This window comes from Leucoraja erinacea, chromosome 6, assembly GCF_028641065.1.
Source record: "Leucoraja erinacea ecotype New England chromosome 6, Leri_hhj_1, whole genome shotgun sequence".
Lineage (NCBI taxonomy): Eukaryota > Metazoa > Chordata > Chondrichthyes > Rajiformes > Rajidae > Leucoraja > Leucoraja erinaceus.
This window is the reverse complement of record NC_073382.1, coordinates 14,430,948-14,454,163: the sequence shown is the minus strand read 5'-3', so window position 1 is coordinate 14,454,163 and position 23,216 is coordinate 14,430,948. Positions and strand designations below refer to the sequence as shown.

Below are 23,216 nucleotides of genomic sequence, written 5' to 3'. Positions count from 1 at the left end.
CTTCATGGTCCTTTTTGTTCAACTGCATCACTGACATTTCCGATCTAACCTTCTTCTTCTCAAATTGCAGATTAAAACTAGTCATATTATAATCACTACCTCCAAGCGGTTCCTTTACCTCGCGTTCTCTTATCATATCTGGTTCATTGGACAACACTAAATCCAGAATTGCCTTTTCTCTGGTCGGCTCCATTACAAACTGCTCTAAGAATCCATTACAAAGCTTGTCCCGCTTGCCCATATCCCTTCAAATATCTTGTACATGTACTTGTTCAAGTGCTTTTTAAATGTTGTGACTGTACCCATCACCATTTCCTCTGACAGCTCATCCATATACCAAACAGCCTTGGTGCGAAAAAGCCGTTCCTCTGGACCCTTTTGAATCCTTCCCCTCTCACATATGCCATCTAAATGTTGATTCCCCTATCCTCCGAAAAGACTGACTATTCACCTTATGTGCTCCTCGTGATTCTGTATACTTCTGTAAGGTCTCACTTCAGCCTCCTCTGTTCTAAAAACCTGTGCGGACCAACTGGCTGGAGTTTTTACGGACATTTTCAACCTGTCACTACTGAGGTCTGAGTTTCCCACCTGCTTCAAAAGGGCATCAATTATACCAGTGCCCAAGAAGAGTAAGGTGACGTGCCTCAATGACTACCGACCTGTGGCACTAACGCCTGTGGTGATGAAGTGCTTCGAGAGGTTGATCATGGCGAAAATCAACTCCTACCTCGACAAAAACCTGGACCCACTTCAGTTTGCTTACCGCCACAACAGATCAACTGTGGATGCGATCTCGCTGGCCCTCCACTCCACTCTGGACCACTTGGACAACAAAAACTCATATGTCAGGCTGTTATTCATTGATTACAGCTCGGCATTTAATACTATCATCCCTTCCAAGCTGGTTACCAAACTCGCAGAACTGGGTCTCTGCGCATCCCTCTGCAATTGGATCCTCGACTTCCTCATTCACAGACCACAGTCTGTTCGTATTGGTGGAAATGTGTCAGACTCGATAACAATCAGCACGGGAGCACCTCAAGGCTGCGTGCTCAGCCCCCTGCTGTACTCACTCTATACCCATGACTGCGTAGCCGGTCATAGTGCGATCTCCATCATCAAGTTCGCTGATGACACCACTGTTGTGGGACGTATCACTGATGGGGATGAGTCCGAGTATAGAAAAGAGATAGAGCAACTGTCCATATGGTGCCAGCACAATAACCTGACCCTCAACACCAGCAAAACCAAGGAACTGATTGTGGACTTTGGAAGGAGTAGGAGGGGGACTCACAGTCCCGTTTATAACAACGGGTCAACGGTTGAAAGGGTCAAGAGCTTCAAATTCCTGGGCGTGCACATCTAACATATAATATAACCATAAAACAATTACAGCAAGGAAACAGGCCATCTCGACCCTTCTAGTCCGTGCCGAACACATAATCTCCCCTAGTCCCATATACCTGCGCTGAGACCATAACCCTCCATTCCCTTCCCATCCATATAACTATCCAATTTTTTTTTAAATGATAAAAACGAACCTGCCTCCACCACCTTCACTGGAAGCTCATTCCACACAGCTACCACTCTCTGAGTAAAGAAGTTCCCCCTCATGTTACCCCTAAACTTCAGTCCCTTAATTCTCATGTCATGTCCCCTTGTTTGAATCTTCCCTACTCACAGTGGGAAAAGCTTTTCCACGTCAACTCTGTCTATCCCTCTCATCATTTTAAAAACCTCTATCAAGTCCCCCCTTAACCTTCTGCGCTCCAAAGAATAAAGCCCTAACTTGGTCAACCTTTCTCTGTAACAAATCTCTGAAGATCTTTCCTGGTCCGAGAACATTGATGCAATTATCAAGAAAGCACATCAGCGCCTCTACTTTCTGAGAAGATTACGGAGAGTCGGTTTGTCAAGGAGGACTCTCTCCAACTTCTACAGGTGCACAGTAGAGAGCATGCTGACCGGTTGCATCGTGGCTTGGTTCGGCAACTCGAGCGCCCTGGAGAGGAAGAGACAAAAAAAAGTAATAAACACTGCCCAGTCCATCATCGGCTCTGACCTTCCTTCCATCGAGGGGATTTATCGAAGTCGCTGCCTCAAAAAGGCTGGCAGTATCATCAAAGACCCACACCATCCTGGCCACACACTCATCTCCCTGCTCCCTTCAGGTAGAAGGTACAGGAGCCTGAAGACTGCAACGACCAGGTTCAGGAATAGCTACTTCCCCACAGCCATCAAGCTATTAAACCTGGCTCGGACAAAACTCTGAACATTAATAACCCATTATTTGTTATTTGCACTTTATCAGTTTATTTATTCGTGTGTTTTGTAGTCAATGCTTATTATGTTCTGTGTGTTGAAGCAAAGCAAGAATTTCATTGTCCTATCAGGGACACATGACAATAAACTTGAACTTGAACTTGAAAACAGTGCATGCTATCCATTCTAACTCAGGCCCTCCAGACCTGGTGACATCTTCATAAATCTTATTTGCATCCTTTTCAGTTTACTGACATCCTTTCAATAGCAGGGCTTCTACAAGTGTATGTAGTACTCCAAACGTGGCCTCACCAACATCTTTTTCATCTATAACACATTGTCTTCAGTTGAAACCAGTCTTCAATGAATTCTGCTCACTGCTGTTTTCTTTATATTCCCATTTGGAATTTTTTTTGTTGCTTTTTTTCTCACTTTTTGTTACGTTAGAATGCTGGATGTAGACAATTATTGCTTGGTTTTAATCGCTCCCACTGTTCAGAGGTTTGGATTTAAGAATCCTTCACCAGATCGTTTGTCGAAGCTTAGTCACTGAATAAAAAAACAAGGAAATCAATAGTTTGCATGGGAAAGTGGTGCTGAGGTAAAAGGTTGGCAGTGATCTGATTGAATGACTGAGCAGATGTTATTTTTGTCCTTTCCTATATCGTTCTAAAATATCCATTTAGATATATAAGTGTATATGGGCCTTAAGCAAGGACCAACTTAGCCAGGGTCCCTGAACTGACTCTTGTTTAAATACAGGGAAATCTCAGCAGGTTTGTGCTCTTGCATTAGATTCCACCTGGAGCTAAGGGACAGAATTACCTGCAGGAATCTATTTAAAAAATTCCAAGTCCTGAAACCGCTGCCTGCTCACTGCTGGATGATGAGTCATGGGACACAGGGGAGAAGAACTTCAAATATCATTGATTATGGGTTCAGGAATGAAAGCGGTTGTTGAAGGTGGGTCACACTGAGTTGCAGGAAGGGTGACGCAGTTGTAAAGTTGCTGCCGTAAGGGCCTGTCCCATGAGCATGTGACTCCATGCGGCAAGCGCAACCTAACGTGGTCGCTTGAGCCATACGGCCTCGCGGGGCCGGTCCCACTTTGATCGCCGGAGCCGTGTGGAGTTGTGTGGAGCTGGTCCCGACATCGCGCAGAGCTCCGAAAAACTGACCGCGTTCAAAAATTCCGCGCGGCAACAGCCTGCCGGCCCGCAGCTGCCTCGACACCGTACGCACCGCCTCGACAGAGTACTCAGCGTCTTGACACCGTACGTCACGCGCGAACTACCTGCGGACATCGCTCGAACTTCACGTCACTCACTCGACCTCCGCGCGGTCCCCGCTTCCAGTTTGGTCGTGCTTGCCACATGCAGGCGCATGCTGGTGGGACCGGCCCTGTACGGGGATCACTCGACCTTCGTGCGGCCCCCGCTTCCAGTTAGGTCGCGCTTGCCGCATGCAGGTCGCATGCTCATGGGACAGGCCCTTTACAGTGCCAGAGACAGGGGTTCAATCCTGACTATGGGTGCTGTCTGTACAGAGTTTGTACGTTCTCCCTGTGATCGCGTGGGATTTCTCCGGGTGTCCTGGTTTCTAATCACATTCTAATCACAGATTTATAGGTTTGTAGGTTCATTTACTTCAGTTAAAAACAAATGGTAAATTGTTCTTAGTGTATAGGATAGTGTTAGTGTACGGGGGTGATCTCTAGTCGACGATGGACTCAGTGGGTTGAAGGGCCAGTTTCCGTGCTGTATCTCCAACGTCTAAAAGAAAGAGTTTCAGGAGGTTGCAGATCTTGAAATCTTCTCATCCAAACATGCACCTTTGGCAGTTTTCACTAGATCACCATCAGAACTGAAGACTTGGCTACTTTCTATCCTTTGATATGCATGACTCCAACATCACTGTCGGCAACACACTTGCGAGAGGTGCCCCAGAGAATTGACTTCATGTGGCAATGTCATAGCCAGTTAGCAGATATTGGCAGACAATATCTTACGCTTCTTTTCTTCTCCGTCATTCATTTTTTTTAAACACACTTCATTCAACCAGCTCAGGTCAACTATGATCGATAAAACCATATAAATGCACAGACCCACTCATGGCTTTTATAAGGATTTGTGTCACAATTAAAATGTACATGTGAACAGTTCAGCTGAATTGTCAAGGCAAACATGAAGGCTTGGGATTGTACTTGTCATGTGCAGCATTTGGATTGCAAAGAAGATAGCTTCATTGTGATCAAAATTGCTTAAATTGACTGCCGTGGACCGATAACAATGTGAATGAAATGCTTGTGCAATGTGCAGTCCCATTTGCCAGATTTACACTGTACAAACTGTTTGCTCTTTAAGTAATGACTTTTATTAGAAAAATGTCAAAGTGTCAGTTAATTATGATGAAAATTTGTCTGGAATATAAGCCTTTCTAAGTTAATTGCACCATCTGCTTTGAATATACTGAGCTGGTCTCTGCTGAAATCACCCAGTAAACAAGTGTCTGGTAGCATTGTGCTAGACATTAAAAATGGTAACACCAGAATTCCACCTGGGTGTCAGCAAATTCACAGACTTGGAAAAACCACAATGAATTTTATTTGTAAAGTGTTTTTTCAATTAAAGCCATTCATGTACATGGTTTTAAATATTAAGGTACAATGCTTGTATTCCTTCCCCCCCCTTCACTATATCCATCCTGACTGAGATTTGAGACGTGGACTGACCAGTATGTGTATTCAGACTGGGTATTCCCCTAACAGCATCGTGGGAAGCTGTTAGCAGCAATTTGTTGATAGCAGAGTGACTGTATTGGTTCAACCCAGCTATTGTGCATGCTAAGCACTACACATTTCAGTCTAGGGGAGAAAAAAAACCTGAAGGATCCATCTGCTCGTTTCTGCTGCACTGGGTTGATGTAAGATTACATTAATCTGGTTGCTTGTCAGGACAGGTTAGGGAAAGCAGGCAAATGGGAAAGATTTTGGATACATTGTTCATCAGGAAATTGCAAAGCTCTTCAAAACATGCAAGTAACAGTGCAGGATTACAACCAATGCTAATAACAGTTTCTTAAACCTGAGCAGTATTTCATAGTGTCTTTGTGATATATAGTGCCCTCCATAATGTTTGGGACAACAACCCATCATTTATTTATTTGCCTCTGTGCTCCACAGTTTGAGATTTGTAATATAAAAAATTACATGTGGTTAAAGTGCACATTGTCAGATTTTATTAAAGGGTTTATTTATACATTTTGATTTCACCATGTAGAAATTACAGCTGTGTTTATACCGTTCCCCCCATTTCAGGGCACCATAATGTTTGGGACACATGGCTTCACAGGTGTTTGTAATTGCTCAGGGTGTTTAAATGCCTCCTTAATGCTGGTATCAGAGAGCTCTCAGCACCTATATTTCCTTCAGTCTTTCCATCACCTTTGGAAACTTTTATTGCTGTTTATCAACATGAGGACCAAAGTTGTGCCAATGAAAGTCAAATAATCCATTATGAGACTGAGAAACAAGAATAAAACTGTTAAAGGCATCAGCAAAACATTTGGCTTACCAAAGTCAATTGTTTGGAACATCATTGAGAAGAAAGAGAGCACTGGTGAGCTTACTAATCGCAAAGGGACTGGCAGGCCCAGGAAGATCTCCACAGCTGATGACAGAAGAATTCTCTCTATAATAAAGAAAAATCACCAAACACCTGTCCGACAAATCAGAAACAATCTTCAGAAGTCAGGTGTGGATTTGTCAATGACCACTGTCGGCAGAAGACTTCATGAACAGAAATACAGGGGCTACACTACTAGATGCAAATCACTGGTTATCCGCAAAAATAGGATGGCCAGGTTACAGTTTGCCAAGAAGTACTTCAAAGAGCAACCACAATTCTGGAAAAAAGGTCTTGTGGACAAATGAGATGAAGATGAACTTATATCAGAGTGATGGCAAGAGCAAAGTATGGAGGAGAGAAGGAACTGCCCAAGGTCCAATGCATACCACCTCATCTGTGAAACACGGTGGTCGGGGTGTTATGGCCAGGGCATTTATGGCTGCTGAAGGTACTGGCTTACTTATCTTTATTGATGATACAACTGCTGATAGTAGCAGCATAATGAATTCTGAAGTGTATTCTGAATTCTGAAGTTCTGCCTCAGAGGGCGATGGAGACAGGTTCTCTGGATGCTTTCAAGAGAGAGCTAGGTATGGCTCTTAAAAATAGCGGAGTCAGGGGATATGGGGAGAACGCAGGAACGGGGTACTGAATGGGGATGGCGGCGCGCTGGCTGAAAGGGCCAAATGGCCTACTCCTGCACCTATTGTCTATTGTCTATTGTATAGACACATCCTATCTGCTCAAGATCAAACAAATGCCTCAAAACTCATTTTCCGGCAATTCATTCTACAGCAAGACAATGATCCCAAACATACTGCTAAAGCAACAAAGTAGTTTTTCAAAGCTAAAAAATGGTCAATTCTTGAGTGGCCATGTCAATCACCCGATCTGAACCCAGTTGAGCACGCCTTTTATATGCTGAAGAGAAAACTGAAGTGAACTAGCCCCCAAAACAAGCATAAGCTAAAGATGGCTGCAATACAGGCCTGGCAGAGCATCACCAGAGAAGACACCCAGCAACTGGTGATGTCCATGAATCACAGACTTCAAGCAGTCATTGCATGCAAAGGATATGCAAAAAATACTAAACATGACTACTTTCATTTACATGATATTGCTGTCACCCAAACACTATGGTGTCCTGAAACGGGGGGACTATGTATAAACGCTGCTGTAATTTCTACATGGTAAAACCAAAATGCATAAAAATGGCCTTTATTAAAATCCGACTATGTGCACTTTAACCACATGATTTTTTTTCTATTACAAATCTCAAGTTGTGCAGTACTGGCAAATAAATAAATATTGTCCCAAACATTTTGGAGGGCACTGTTTTTTTTTGTGAGGGTGTGTTATGTGGAAGTCTGCCTGTAGTGAGAATATAAGGTGTGAGAGGGTATGCACATGACTTTGAGGGAGTGTCTCATATGTCTGTATGTGGGGTTGCGTTCTGTGTGTAACGTTTGTGTTTTGTGAGGATGTGTTTTGCGTTTATGAGTGTGGTTGTTGTGTGAGTCTGTGCTGGATCAATGTGTGTTTGCGTCAACTTGTACGTGTGTGTGTTCTCAACCTGTTTTTTAAAGGCTCCATTATGAAATGAGGAGCAGCAGCGATAATCGGAGTCTTGCCCTCGGTTTCCGAGCTCCAGCACTTTCCAGCGTTCTGTAGATTTCCTTCTTTCGTTGTTTCTTTCCTTAATGACTGTCAATTTGTGACCTTGCAGGTTGAGCATCCTGTCACTGAATGCATTACTGGCCTGGACCTGGTCCAAGAAATGATCCGCGTTGCCAAGGGTTACCCACTTTGCCACAAGCAAGCTGATATTCCCATCAATGGCTGGGCAATAGAATGCAGAGTGTATGCAGAGGTAAATTTTTTTGTTGGCATCACAATTCATGCCAAATGCTCTCTGGCAGATTTAGAGCTGGGATAGAAATGTTTTGTCGTTCAATTGGAATATAAAACCACAAAGCATATTGTGGATATCACTGGTGTTAGATGATGCATGCAGAACAATAGCAACCCCTCCCCCAGCCTCCCCAAACTTCAGCACTTTTTCTTCAGTGCAGAGATCCTTGTTTAATTGCCTATGACATCCTGAAGGCTTTGTGCTGTTGCTTTCTCTAGTCTTTTAAGGCACACCAATAATTTTGCAACTTGTTATGCTAATCAGGAAACCGATGCAAACCTTTTGAATGGGTGAGGTGTTTATTGGTCATTTGCTCGGTGATAAAAATAAGAAAAAAGGGTCCAAGCGCTATTTAATGTCTTAAGTGATCAAAAATAGCCCCATCAATGGTTTCAGTGTGTATACACAGCTAACCTTGCTTCCTGTGTTTTCTTTTAAAGTTAATGCTTCCTCTTGTTTGAACTTCCTTTTCTAGGATCCCTACAAATCCTTTGGACTACCTTCAATTGGGCGTCTCTCTCAGTATGAAGAGCCATTACACGTGCCCAACGTAAGTTATCTGAATAACCACCATGTTTGCTGAACAGCTGTTGATGTAATCCTTTAAATGTATATTTAAACAAAATCAGTTCTGACATCTCAGCATGATACGAAAACATTTGAAACTCCTGCACTCAATTTTACATTCTACACAAGGAATAACATGGTAACAAACACTGTAAACACAGATAGAAGAATAAAGATCACTCAAAACATGAGCTTATGGAAAAGTACTCTTTCCAGGAGAACATGGGTATGGGATCGCTGAACGATTTCCATCCATAAAATAGCTTAAACCGGGCAGAATGAAATACTACAAAAGGTCATGGCATTTTAGCTACACATACTGTAAGTGAGTTGCGTTCCTAGCTGTTCGGCTGCTAAGCATCACAAGTGAGATTCAAAAGAGATTCACTTGGTTAACTTCAGGAAGGAGACAATTCCCCCATCATAAGAAGCCAAAGAAATACAATTGATATTCTTTGGAGTTTAAGGGTGACCTTATTGAAACACATAAGAAACTGCGGAGGAATAATGTGAATGTTATTCAAGTCTTGTCAGGCCAAGTTAATGGATATTTTTAAGGTGGAGATTGACAGATACTCAATTAAGTAGGGTGTCTGGGGTTATGGGGCGAATGTAGGAGAATGGGGTTGAGAAGGAAAAATAGTTCAGAAAGATAGGAGACCTCTCATGACCATACAGGTGACCTCTGGCGACATGTCGCGGGCAACCTCTCACGACCATAGGAAACCTCTCACGACCACACAGCCTGTCTGGTCGTGAGAGGTCTCCTATGGTCATGACGTCTCCAAAGAGTCGTAGCGTCTTTCTGGTCGCTGCTGAATTTCCAACATGTTGAACATTTTGGTGACCTATCACGGGTGCCGGCAGTCGCCTGTAAAGGTCATGTAAGTGGGACAGACCCTTAATTTTAACTGAGATTGATGGATTTTTATTAACCAAAGGGATAGTGGGCAAAAGTTGGCTATGGCGAGTCCAGACACAGGCCATGGTGATTTCATCCATGGTGGAGCAGGTACCATGTTCCACTTGCAGGTCCTTCTGTTCATGATAATGAGCTGACCAATTTATAATGCTGCCACAATCATTCATTCATACGACGCAAAACTTGGTTTGAATTGTGATTCATAATGAAGAGGTAATGTTAGTAAACAAAAAAAATCAGCTTACGTAATTAAATAAATTCCCATCAGATGTGACAATAGGAAAACATTGAAAGTGTTTCAGAATTTCATTGCACCATCCTATTTTGTGGTTGTTACCAGACTCATTACATGCAACCTGGGTTTTATTGATTGCATTTGGGACCATGCATAATTGTGCAGACCCTGCTCAGATTTCACTTTTGGGCATACATAGTTTGTGTAGAAAACTGAGTGCAATTACCCCTCTGCTCACTGAACGCAGTATCATTGTTCAGCTCCTTATGGAAGCTTTCCTGGCTTTCCCATCGTCCTGATTTCAGAAATCCAGAATTAAAGCTAATTGTCTTTTTGCGGAGTGAAGATGCAGGAAAATGCAGCAGTCTGAAGTGTGAACGTGTGGGGAGATTTGCCATTTTCCTCTGGATAAAATGATGTCAAACCTTTTGCCCTTGCAAGTTTTGCAATTTGCAGTTTTTAAAGCACACAACCTGTTGAAAGTGCAAGTGATAATGGACATATTCTACCCCCTACAGCTCCTGTTCCACCAAATCCTCCTTCAATTAATGCTGCAGCAGGAGTTTTATGTAATAACACTTAGGCTTGTAAGACATCAGCATATAAAAAAAAACAATTAAAATGCCTTAAATGTTCTGCGTACTGCTGTTATTTGCTTGTGTGAATGTTGCTTGTCAGCTAAATGGACCAAGGAACAGACAACGTGATTGGGAGCAGGGGAGTGCACAATAAGCTTTGTCTATCATTATTGCTGGGAGCAATCAAATTGATGCCAGCGGGACGGTAGATGCTGTTGACAGCTGTAATTATATATCTCCATGGTGATCACTTTTGGCCTGTCACGAGGGTCTGCAAGCCTCCTCCCCCTGCAAACATTTAATCAGATTGTTCTGTCACTTGTCAGGTAAACGAGGCAGACAGGGAGTAGTGCTTAGGGGAGAGGTGAATGGAGAATGATGGGTGGGGAGATGCCTGATAGCTTCACGTGGCTTGTCAGGGTACCGATAAGCAGAATTTTTAATTACGCTGGAGGCTTGAGAACATTGCTAAACAGATTATGTTGAGCGGGATCTGACATTTGTTCAGCTTTTCTGTTATCTTCATTCTGCTTCATATCAATAACATGACAGTGATTTTTCACGTGAAAAGATTTGACAAGTGGCTGAGTGTGCAACACACAAGTTTGCTCATTTGTAAGTTGTAGGCAGTACTTTCTATTACTCTTTAAAATATAATGATATGTGCATCAAATGTAAAGTTTTCAAAGAGTAATGCTTTTCATTATCACGTTCACCCTTAACTTTGCCCTTCTCTGGATTTGCTAATTGTATTCTGCCTAGTATTGCAGAATGCTGTGCAAAGCACCGTCGCAACTTGGCTAAACCCAGAGCCTCTATCACCGAAAGGACATGTGCAACAGGAGCATGGGAATACCATCACCTGCAAGCTCCCCTGTAATCATAAACCCTCCTGGCTTGGAAATATATCTCCGTCCCATCATTGCAGCTGTTCTTATTCCTGGAACTCACCTATACTGCAGAAAATCTTTACCATGCAGACGTCGGTTGTTCAGGAAGGTGGCTCACCCACCTTCTCAGGGAAAATTGGAAATGAGTAGTGAATGTTGCCTGCATCATATCAGTGACAAAAAAAGGCACATTATGATAAAACTAAGAGCAAGTGTGATTGACAAAAGGACCAGCTGTGAGTTAGTTGATTTTTCATGCTGAGGAGGTTTGGAATGGAACGAAAATAAAAAGTAAAACAGTTCCCTCAGGTAGACATCCTTCAAAGCCTATGAGCAAATTTGTGGTTACAATTCTTTGTCAGATTCAAATACGATTCAATATCTTACAGGAACTTATATATGTGCATTGGATGTGAATTTTGAACAACGAAATGCATTTAGCATCTCCCTTGAAGAGCGACATAGCAAACGTTGTGTTTTAAAAATACGATTCAATAACTTACAGGAACTTATATATGTGCATTGGATGTGAATTTTGAACAACTGTAGACACATCAGCAATGACACAGCTGCAATACAGTGCCCGAAGGTAATAGTGAGAAGACACTCTGCCTTCTTCACATACAGTATCCTAACTTGGATTATAGACTCCTCAATCTAACTCCAACTTCTTATAAATGTACAATGGCCTAGGTTTCAAATTGTTTCAGTTCTCGTCCATCCCTCCATGGCCTTGCTCTTCCCTGTTTTTGTGAGCATTTCCAGCCCTGCAATCCTCTGGGATCTCACTGTGCCTATAAATCCTTCCTGGTTCAATGCAGGTTCAGCTGCTCCGGACTCTTGCTCAAATCCCTTACCCCATGTCTCAAACTCTCTCCTTCTCTTAGATGTTGCTTAAAACCTGCCTCGTTGTCTGAATGTTTAGTCACGTCCTAATATCTTTATGAATTGTCTAATTTTATCTTGCAAAGTGGTTTAGGCAGCTTTGTTACATTAGAGATGCTGCAAAGATGCTAGTCCACCTCACCGTCTGTCTGGAGTATTAATTACAATTTTGTGGTGTTACATGAGGTTCCCGCTGTCACTTATTTATTGTATCTGTTCATCTGATCAGGAAAGCACTAAATTGATGCATAATCACTAGGAATTGAATTACTTGAACGTGATTAGTTGTACTCTTCATCATTACATTCTGATTGCGAGGAATGCAGTGTTAAACGTCTCCTCATTTCTCAATGAAGATTTGCTGTTTCCTGCGTGGTTTTCTCCAAGCTGAGCCCCCAAACTAGATCAAGCCCAGGGCCAGCATGGTTGCAATGACCATGATGATGAAAATGTTCAATCCTCATTGTCAGTCACAGTATGAAACGATTTGCTGTTTCCCTTGCGTGGTTTTCGTCGCGGTGTGCCCGCCCCCAACATTCCATTAGGCAAAGGTCAAGTCCCCAGGGCACAACACAGTATGCACTGACCGGGATTTGAGTTTACCTGCAAGTTACCAGCCGAGCTCTTAGCCATCCCATCTGCCATGATTTGCAAGTTACAGGCACTTCCATCCCACTGCTGATCTTGTAGAAAGAATTCATACATATCTTGTTTGCTCATACAGTCGTTTCACCTCTGGGAATTGATCGAAGGAATCCATCCTAGTTGTGGTCAGGCCCCACCCATGTCACGTCTTGCACAATACCTGTCCTTTACTTGTGACTTACCCAGAATTAGTTTGTGTATGTGCGGAGATTGTTGACATGGCAAAAGAAAATGCATTTGCTTGTGTGTAGGAAACCAGATTAGGGAGGAAACCAGTAGGGAGGAAACCAGTAGGGAGGAAACCCACACGGCCACAGGGAGAACATGCAAACTTCACACAGATAGCACCTGAGGTCCGCGTCAAATTTGGGTCTTTGCTGCTGTGTGGTCGCTGCTCTGTGCCACCCTCTGGGTTTTTAACTGTTGAATCTAGTTGATTCTCTGCAACCACTGATTTGGCATTATGGTGAGCTGTAAAAATCCAAAGACATGAGCTCATATACAACCAGAAAATTCATGGATTTTAAATCCAGTTAAAATAACCTGGGATTAAAATGAAAAACTAGCCATCAGTAATGGTGATCACAGGACTATTGATTTTTTTATAAAGTTTATCTGGTTAATTTCTTCAGGGCAGGGTATTGCCATCATTACTCAATCTGGTCACTTAAAATGGAGGTGCATGGAAATTCCTTTCCACATAGGATTGTGGAGGTTAGATCATTAGATATATTTAAGGTGGAAGCAGATAAATACGAAATATGGCAGGATTGAGGGCTATGAGGACTTGGCACATAGTTGAGGCCAGCATGGATTTGGCATAGGTCTGAAGAAGGGTCTCGACCCGAAACATCACCCATCCCATCTCTCCAGAGATGCTGAGTCACTCCAGCTTTTTGTATCTATCTTCGGTTTAAACCAGCATCTGCAGTTCCTTCTTACACATAGATCAGCCATGATCATATTGTCCGGCGATGCATGTTTGTGGGGCCTGATTGCAGTCTATTTTCTATTTTCTTGTGTTCATGTGTATTTCCACTGACTGGTTAGCACACAACAACAGCTTTGGTACATGTGGCAATAAACTAAACTCAACTCAATATATGATTCTGGACCAACCTATATGATTGACACTTAAGATCCCTCTGAAATGCCCCAGTAAGGAACTACTACATTTTCACTGGGACTGGTGATGAGTCTTGCATCAGGCCCACTACATTAGTGCTGCATAAATCTCCTGTCAGAGATGGACAGTGTTTGCAGAAAGAATTTGACTTGAATATTTATCTCGGCTTCATCTCTCTCCCAGGAAGAGGCATGATTTTTTATAGGGTAGAGTGTCTGCATATTGTATTAGACGATGTGACATCATTGTGAGTGTGTGTGTGTGTAACATGCTTTCTCTTGTCCACTATTGTTCACATCATTTAAAAAGAGGCAAAGAAGAAAAACTGAAATCAAAGGGACAAAATGCAAATTAAGCCAATTTGAACGCAGGTTAATGTTCTCTAAGCTAGCTTCAATCAATCTCGGTACAATTTGTTCACAGTGTTGGAAATAAAGACATCGCTGCAGCAGCCTTGAGCTGCAACAGACAAGAAAATCTGTATTTTAATTCCCTGGACAATCATCCAAATTAGAATATTAAAAATTTGCAGGAGACATTATCATGACCATCTTATGCCTGCCTCATTGCAAACAGATGTGCTGCTGCCGCTGTTTATTATGAGGGTTTCTTCCCCTGGTGCAGATCTATGAGAGTGTTCTTGGGTTTATTTTGTCGCAGTGTAGTATCTTGAAGCCCTGCTGTTCCAGCAGCTTCGACTTACTTTTGGTTCTCGAGATCCCTGTGATGATTCTATCTGCCTTGAAATTTTTTTGATTGGTTTTTAAATATTTTGTTGGCTGTATCTTGACAACAGCAATTTAATAAATACGTATAACCTATGAACAGCTAATTTAAAAAATGTTTCTTACAACTAATCCCAACATCACACTAATGAAGTCAAACAGTGAAGGAAACCAGAGTCTGCAATGCACTAACTTTCTTTTTGATAAACCGAACTCCTGTGTTGTATACCGTGGCCATACTGTTTAATGGGACAGTGAGCTGGATGTCTCATAGGTTATGGAAAAAAGCTGTGTAAATAGTAATCTCTCCTGGGGAAATACAGGAATAACAGTTGTACTGTTGGGGTGAAGGTATGATGGTAATATTGTAGAATATGCAGTGCATCATGTTGAATTAATTTAAAGAACTTCAAATGCTCAACTGTCAGAGATTCCAGTAAACCCCTTCACTGAATAGTCAATTAATTTGTAATATGTAATATTGTATTATATGCAACGTGTCTACTATGTATTGTTGTTTTGGGACAGGTTTTTGTACTCGTTTGAATTAAAACATGTGTTACCTATTGCTTCCTTCATCATCAACAAAACACAACAGCTTTAGGCTTGAATTATTATGGGTTTGTTTCTTTTTATCAGGTTCGTGTTGACAGTGGCATTCAGGAAGGAAGTGACATAGGCATTTATTACGATCCTATGATTTCAAAAGTAAGTGTATTTTTGTTTGAGGTATTCATGGTTTATCAATTTAGTGGAAGAGTGATGTGCTTTCATGGGACATTTGTTGCTCACGTCACACCTTGTCCCTGGCCAGAACTACACTGGGCGTCTGGCTGTGTCAATCTCGTTAATCATTGGGGGATGCTCAAGAGCAGTTTAAAGCTATTTCGTTTTGTTAATCCCTCTCCCCGGTGACATAATTAAATGACATATCAGAAACGCTACATAGGACAAGATCGGTAGAATGATATGGAATGAGTCTCTTCGGTTCATCTTTTGAGAGTGCTCGTTTGAACAATCCTGTTTTCTGCTACTTTGCAGTCCTGCATATTTCTGTTAAAGGTTGCAGCTGAGGTGTTATTTCAATATTAATGTTCATCATTTTCATTCTCATAACTCTTATTTAACTTTAGACATTTTTTACTTCAATATTTCAGACTACAGTACTTTATTCAGTGAGCTCGGTTATGTTGGCAATGGTCAGGTACTAAAATCAATTTGATGTTACAAAGGATTGAGCAGATTGTTTCAACTACTATTGTTTATCCTGTGATCTAATTTAATCCTAATTGATTTTTGAAGGCAATGGGTAATTAAATCGGATGTAGAGGCATCGGTGAAGATGATGAAACTATTCATGATTGTACTAGCATTGAGAGATTACGCTCAATTAAAAAAGTTACACATGTGGAAAGTGAAGCATAAACACAAAATGATGTATCAATCAATCAATCAGATGTATTCATCACATACACAATAAAGTGCAGTGAAATGAACTTGCCAGCAGTGGTACAATCAAAAAGAACACACGATACACAATCAAATTGAACACAAACATACACCACAGCATTCTTCACTGTGGTTGAAGGCACAAAGTACAATCAGTCCTCCTCCATTGTTTCCCCCGTGGTCGGGGCCATGAACCTATGCAGTCGCCGCTGCGGGCGGCCAGATGTACAGGCCCTCTCTTCTGGAAGGTAAGTCCCGAATCGGTGCTTCCCTACCGTAGACCGCGGCTTCAAGATGATGTAGGCCGCAAGCCGGCGATTGGAGCTCTTCTCCAGGGATCCCCGGCCAGGAATCCCACTCCGGATGCTAAGTCCATGCCGCACCCGCGGCTAGAAGCTCTGCAGACCGCGGCTTCAATATATTGAAGGCCGGCGGGTCGGAGCTCTTCTCCGGGGATCCCCAGCGAGGGATCCCAGGCTCCGGACACCGCTCCCGCGGCTACAAGCTCCGCAGATGTCGAAGGCCACGGGCCGGCGGGTCAGAGCTCTTCTCCTCTGGGAATCCCCAATGAGGCTTCCCAGGCTCCGGACACCGTGCCTTCAGGCAGAACAGATCGGAAAATAGTCTTCGCTGTGCCTGCTGCTGAAGCTCCTTGGTGTTAGGCCGCGAGGGAAGCAACATGGATAAAGTTGAAGGAGGAGGAGGCGACCGAAAATGGTTTCCCCATAACCCCCCCTTACCACCCCCACACAAGACACACCGAGAGACACTAAAACAAACATTTGGACATACTAAAAAAAAAAAAAAAAAATAGAAATCACTAACACGCTGCTGGCAGGCCGCCGTCTCGCAGCGCCCCCATTGAAGATTTTCAATGCAATTGGATATGAAGAAAGTGTTTTCATCTGCAAGATGGCTATCTAAAAATAAGAATTGTGCCGCAACTTTGTAAAGTAATATTTCTTCATTCACTGTCCAGTGAAGCATGTGGCCTTGACAAATTCCCTCTCAGGTCGCAGACTTTCTACGAAGCAGGCTGGTGCATAAACTGAGGCCAATGAAAGTAAATTTGAATATTTCCCAAAATGGGTAGGAAAAGACTTCCTTTCAAAAACATCTGCAAACAAATCATAATTGTGTTTGTGAGGAGAGTGGCAAGGCAACAAACTAGCTGTTGTGGAAATAGTGAGAAAAGATGCATTATATGTTTTATTTTTAATCATAGTCATACAGCTGCTGCACCCTGAGTTTCTCCAGCACTTTTGTCTACCTTCGATTTTCCAGCATCTGCAGTTCGTTCTTAAACAGCTGAAAAACAGGCCCTTCTGCCCAATTTGTCCAAGACGCCATCTAAGCTAGTCCCATTTAACTGCATTAGGCCCATATTCTTTTCAACCTAGCCTACCCCCATGTACCTGTCCAAATGCCATTTCAATATTGTTATTGTAAATGCCTCAACTACTTCTGCTGGCAGCTTGTTCCATACACCCACCGTACTCAGTGTGAAAAAGTTGCCCCTTGGGTTCCTATTAAATGTTTCCCCTGTCACCTTGAAACCAATATCTCTATTTTTTTTCATTCTTCTACTGTGGATAAAAGACTGTACATTCAACTTATTTATTCCCATCATGATTTTACACACCTCTATGAGATCACTCCTCAGCCTCCTTGCGCTACAAGGAATAAAGTTTTAGCCTACCAACCTCTCCCAACAACTCAGGCCCTCAAGTCCTGGCAACATCCTCATAAATTTTCTCTGCACCCTTTTCAGCTTATTGGCATCTTTACTCTAGCAGGAAGGCCAAAAACTGAACACAATTCTCTAAATGTGGCCTCACCAACATTTTGTGCAAATGTAACATAATGTCCTAACTTGTATACAGTTCCCTAAAGGCCAGTATGCCAAATGGCTTCTTCACCACTCTATCTACTTGCAATGCCACTTTCAGGGAACTAGGTACTTGTACTCTTAGATGCATCTGCTCAACAACACTCCCCTTGCCAATACTTTTCACTGCGATGGTCCTGCCCTGCTTGACTACCCAAAATACAACATCTCGCACCTAACTGAATTAAACTCCAATAGCCCTTCCTCATGCCCAGCTGATCAAGATCCTGCGGTAATTCCTCTTAACCATCTTCACCAGCTACAGTACCACCTATTTTAGTGTCACCTGCTAACATACTGAACATTCCTTGTGTATTCTCATCCATATCGTTGATGTGGATGACAAACATCAATGAGCCCAGCCCTAGTTTTCAATTTTGATTACATAGGTCAACACTTGGTTATATTTTGGACAGAATGGTTGAGAGTGAGGTCTCTCAATTTTGGATAATAATATTTATATGTCATTGCCTGGTCCATCATGGGTATTGACCTCACCATCATGAGAGGGTTCTGCAGGAAGTGCTTCTTCAGCGAATATCATCTAAGACCTACACTGTCTTGGCCATGCTTTCATTTCACTGCTACAATAGGGAAGAAGATACATGAGCTTGAGAACTATGACCTCCAGGTTCAAGAACAGCTTCTTCCCATCGGTCACCAGGCTCTTGAAGAACAACTCTACATCAACTGTAACTACGACCCTAACTCAACAACAATCTATTATGAACTTTGTTTAAGTTGTGGTATGTACTTCAATTTGCACTTTTATGGTCTGGTTACCAGGTATTACTGATAATTGATTATATTTTTGATTATTATAAGTTTATTTGTTGTGGTTGCATTAAAATGTTGTAGAGCTGCAGCGCTTAAGAATCTCACTGTTCCATTCCCAGTGCTATTGGAGCAAGCTGAATCTTTTCAAAAAGTCCAAAGTACCATTTGATGAATATATATCTAAGTATCTTTGTTTCTACTTCAGGTTTGTTTTCTGGCACATATGCACCACGTCTGGCAGCAGCTCGCCTCAATCACTTGATGTGCTTTTGTTTCAGTTAGTTACCTATGGAGCCAACCGTGCAGAGGCATTGCAGAGAATGGAAGAGGCACTGGACACTTATGTAATTCGAGGTAACTACCAGAAACGTATGCTGAAATGGAGAGGCACAACTTAATATATGATTCAAATGAAATATTTTCCTGTAAATTCTCATTCTTTCACAGCTTGACTAGGTAGGTGCAGGGACAATGTTTCCCCTGGCTGAAGTGTCTTGAATCACGGGGTCACAATCTCAAAATAAAGAATCATCCATTCAGGATTGAGATGAGAAGACGTTGCTTCTAAGTGAGGGTAGTGAACACTGATGCTGCCTGACCCGTTGAGTTCCTCCAGCATTTTGTTTTTTGCATCAGTCACTGTATGTACAGGATTGTGATTGATAGATTTTTAAATAAAAGGGGAATCGAGGAATATGGGGTTAGTGCGGGAAAATGGTGCAAGCCAGCCTTGATTTTTTGTGAATGATGAGTAGGTCAGAAGGGCCAAATGGCCTGCTCTTCGAAACACTCAGCAGGTCTGGCAACATCTATGAACAGATAAATTGTAATATTGATTTGGATCCTTCACTAGAATGGGTTAATACAAAGGAACAGAGTTTGAGAAAACAGATTTTATGATTCAGTTTAAAAACAACTGCAAATGCTGGAAATCTCAAATGAAAATAAAGAGGCAGGGGGAGGGATGGAGAGAACAAATTGGTAAGTCTTTGAAAGGGTGGAAGACAGGAGTGATTAGTAGATAAAAGGGATATTAGTGCACAATGAAAGAAGGTGTTAGAAGGGAACAAACGGTCAGTCTGGAGAAAGCGGCAATGCAGAATAATTATCTGCAATCACTGGAGAAAGGTGAAATAACTGCAGGAAATTTGAAACAAAAATGCTAGAAATGGTGATTATGTGAAATTGTTAACCTTGATGCTGAGTTCTGAAGCCTGAAGCGTGTCCAGTTAGAAGATGAGGATGCTTAATGCTACAACCATCAGGCTATTAAACACGACAACCTCTAAATAAGCCCCAAACAATATTTACTGGGGGCACTATTTTTGTCTTTGCACTACTCTTTGCTTGTTTATTTATATATATATGGCAATAAAATACTTTTGACCTGAGCTTTGTTGGAATAGTACAGGAGGTTCTCCAAGCACTGTTGACAAGCATCCTGCTGTTTCCATGGGCTATTCAGCTCAGGGTGAAGGTAATTATGTAGGTGTCATCAAAGTGAAATACTAGCGGGCTGAGAGATATAGTCCAGATAAAGTAACAAAGGTACTTGTTAGTACAAGCCAGAAAAAACTGCCAGTACTCAACAGTTCAGGAAGTATCTGGTGAGGAAACAGAGTTAATGCTTCAAGAGTGTTTTCTGGTCATATGTCCCAGATAGAACAATTAAATTCTTATTTAGAAACATAGAAACATAGGTGCAGGAGTAGGCCATTCGGCCCTTCGAGCCTGCACCGCCATTCAATATGATCATGGCTGATCATCCAACTCAGTATCCTGTACCTGCCTTCTCTCCATACCCCCTGATCCCTTTAGCCACAAGGGCCACATCTAACTCCCTCTTAAATATAGCCATTGAACTGGCCTCAACTACATTCTGTGGCAGAGAATTTCAGAGATTCACCACTCTCTGTGTGAAAAATGTTTTTCTCATCTCAGTCCTAAAAGATTTCCCCCTTATCCTTAAACTGTGACCCCTTTTGTTCTGGATTTCCCCAACATCGGGAACAATCTTCCTGCATCTAGCCTGTCCAACCTTTTAAGAATTTTGTAAGTTTCTATAAGATCCCCCCTCAATCTTCTAAATTCTAGCGAGTACAAGCCGAGTCTATCCAGTCTTTCTACATATGAAAGTCCTGACATCCCAGGAATCAGTCTGGTGAACCTTCTCTGTACTCCATGGCAAGAATGTCTTTTCTCAGATTAGGAGACCAAAACTGTAAACAATACTCCAGGTGTGGTCTCACTAAGACCCTGTACAACTGCAGTAGAAGCTCCCTGCTCCTATACTCAAATCCTTTTGCTATGAATGCTAACATACCATTCGCTTTCTTCACTGCCTGCTGCACCTGCATGCCTACTTTCAATGACTGGTGTACCATGACACCCTGGTCTCGTTGCATCTCCCCTTTTCCTAATCGGCCACCATTTTCCTAATCGGCCACTTGCTGCAGCACAACAGAATATGTAAACATAGTACACTGTAAACAATATGATAAACGAGAGAAAAAAAAGTTCAGTATGTACACACACACACACACATGTACACGCACACACACACACACACACACACACAAACACACACACACACACACACACACACACACACACACACACACACACACACACACACACACACCCCTACATTACTAAAAGTCTCATCATGACCACTTCCTGTTCTGTATATTGATTTTAGGAAAAATGCTGCCACCTACGGCTGTGATTTTTGGCCATCTTACTCAGTCCCCCTCCGTTGCGCAGGACAAGAGGATTTTTCCCATCGATGAAAAATAAAAGAGTTATTAGTGTTTAAAAAAGGTTGAGATTCTCTCTCCTGAAGGCCACGCCCCCTCCGGTAGGATTATAAAACCCAGAAGTGTGGAGGTGCCTCAGTTCTCTGCAAGATGGGGGAGCGAGTGGTCGCAATTCTCAGTCTAGGCTGTGAATAACACTGAACACATGTATACTAAATTGTGAGTGGTTTTACTGACCAGTCAGTGCCCTTAATGTAGTTTGAAAATGTAGTTAGAAAGTGCTAAAGTTGTGTGGCCTTTGGTTTGAAAGTGCTAAAGCTGGGTTGCCTTTGGTTTGAAAGTGCTAAAGCCGTGTTGCCTTTGGTTTGAATGCTAAAGCTGTGTTGCCTTTGGTTTGAAAGTGCTGCAGCTGCCTTGCCTAATTAAAACTGCCTTGCCTAATTAAAACTGCCTTGCCTAATTAAAACTGCCTTGCAATTAATGCTGCCTTGCCTAATTAAAGCTGCTTTGCCGTGTCAACTGCCAGCCCACCAGCCGTGAGTGAGTGAGCTGCCAGCACAATAGGCTTGAGTGACTGAGCCGCCAGCCCAAGTATCCATTCGGCCCACAATGTCCATTCCTCTCTGGAAACCAGTCCCTTCAGTGCAAAACACCCATACTAGCGCTCCAGAAAGCCCCGCAACCCCCTCCCCCCCCACTGGGCACCAACATGGAATTGGTGGAGAGGTGGAATATTGTGTTGGGGGACAAGCCCCCCTGTGTGATGCTGGGACCCAACAGGTTCAACTTGGTCTACTATATATATATATATATATATATATATATATATATATATATACAGATACTCAAAGAATAAACAATAATAGTGCAATAATAATAATAATCTATGAAATTCATAGCTTACTTGAGGTTGGAGTGTTTAATAGCCCATCAGGCTGTAGAAATGAAGCCGTTCCTCAACCTGGAAATTCCAGTTTTCAGGCTCCTGTACCTTCTTCCCGATGGCGGGGGTGAAATGAGTGTGAGGCCAGGAAGGTGTGGGTCTCTGATGATGCTGGCTGCCTTTTTGTGGCAGCGATTCCGATAAATCCCTTCTATGGTAGGGAGGTCAGAGCCGGTGATGGACTGGGCAGTGTTCACAACTTTTTGCAGTATTTTCTGCTCCTGGGCGTTCAAGTTGCAAAACCAGGATTACAAGTTGCCGAACCAGATTACATGATGCAACCAGTCAATATGCTTTCTACTGTACACCTGTAGAAGTTCTAGAGAATCCTCTCTGACATACTGAATCTCTGTAATCTTCTCAGGAAGTTGAGGCGTTGATGTGCTTTATTTATAATTGCATCAATGTACTATGTCCAGGAAAGACCCCACTAGTTACTGCCTGCCACGAGGAAAAGGAGCTATGTATTCATACTCTTTATTTGTGTGTCAGCTAGTTCTTAGTACATTGCCCCCACTGCCATTGGCTGTAATTTTGTACTTGCATGTCTTCATTCAGAGCCTTGATGATAACCTTATGAAGTCCAACCACCTCACATCCACTGTTAAAAACAAACTGCTGGAGGAACTCAGCGAGTCAGGTAGCTTCTGGGATGGGAAATGGAAAGACAACATTTCAGCTTGGAACCCTTCTTCAGTCTGAAGTCTCCATTTCCATCCTGACTGTTGTGCATTTCCTCCAGCCGTTTTTACTCAAGATTACAGCATCTGCAGCCTCACATCTACTTGTTTACTCCCATACACGTTATCGACATATCTGCAGAAGCAAACAGTAAATTTATTAAGAATTATTATTGTTATTTTTTAAATCACCTTATCTTTAACTGATCTGTCAGTTTTTTCAAATTTCTGCTGTCACATCTTTAAAGAATTCTTGCATTTTCCCCAATATCCATACCAGGATAAGTGATTCTATAATTCCCTATTTTCATGAATCCTACTTATCTTGAATGGTGGGGTTCCGTTAA

The 23,216-nt window shown here is 42.3% G+C and overlaps 1 protein-coding gene across 1 annotated transcript in view; it reads left to right on the top strand.

The window, feature by feature from the left end:
• Positions 1 to 23,216, top strand: part of pcca (propionyl-CoA carboxylase subunit alpha) — a 426,732-nt gene that overhangs the window by 203,808 nt on the left and 199,708 nt on the right. The window contains exons 13-16 of the mRNA XM_055636654.1: positions 7,618 to 7,761; positions 8,279 to 8,353; positions 15,016 to 15,084; positions 18,769 to 18,844. Of these exons, the coding sequence (XP_055492629.1) occupies positions 7,618 to 7,761; positions 8,279 to 8,353; positions 15,016 to 15,084; positions 18,769 to 18,844 (364 nt within the window). The remainder of the gene's footprint in view (positions 1 to 7,617; positions 7,762 to 8,278; positions 8,354 to 15,015; positions 15,085 to 18,768; positions 18,845 to 23,216) is intronic.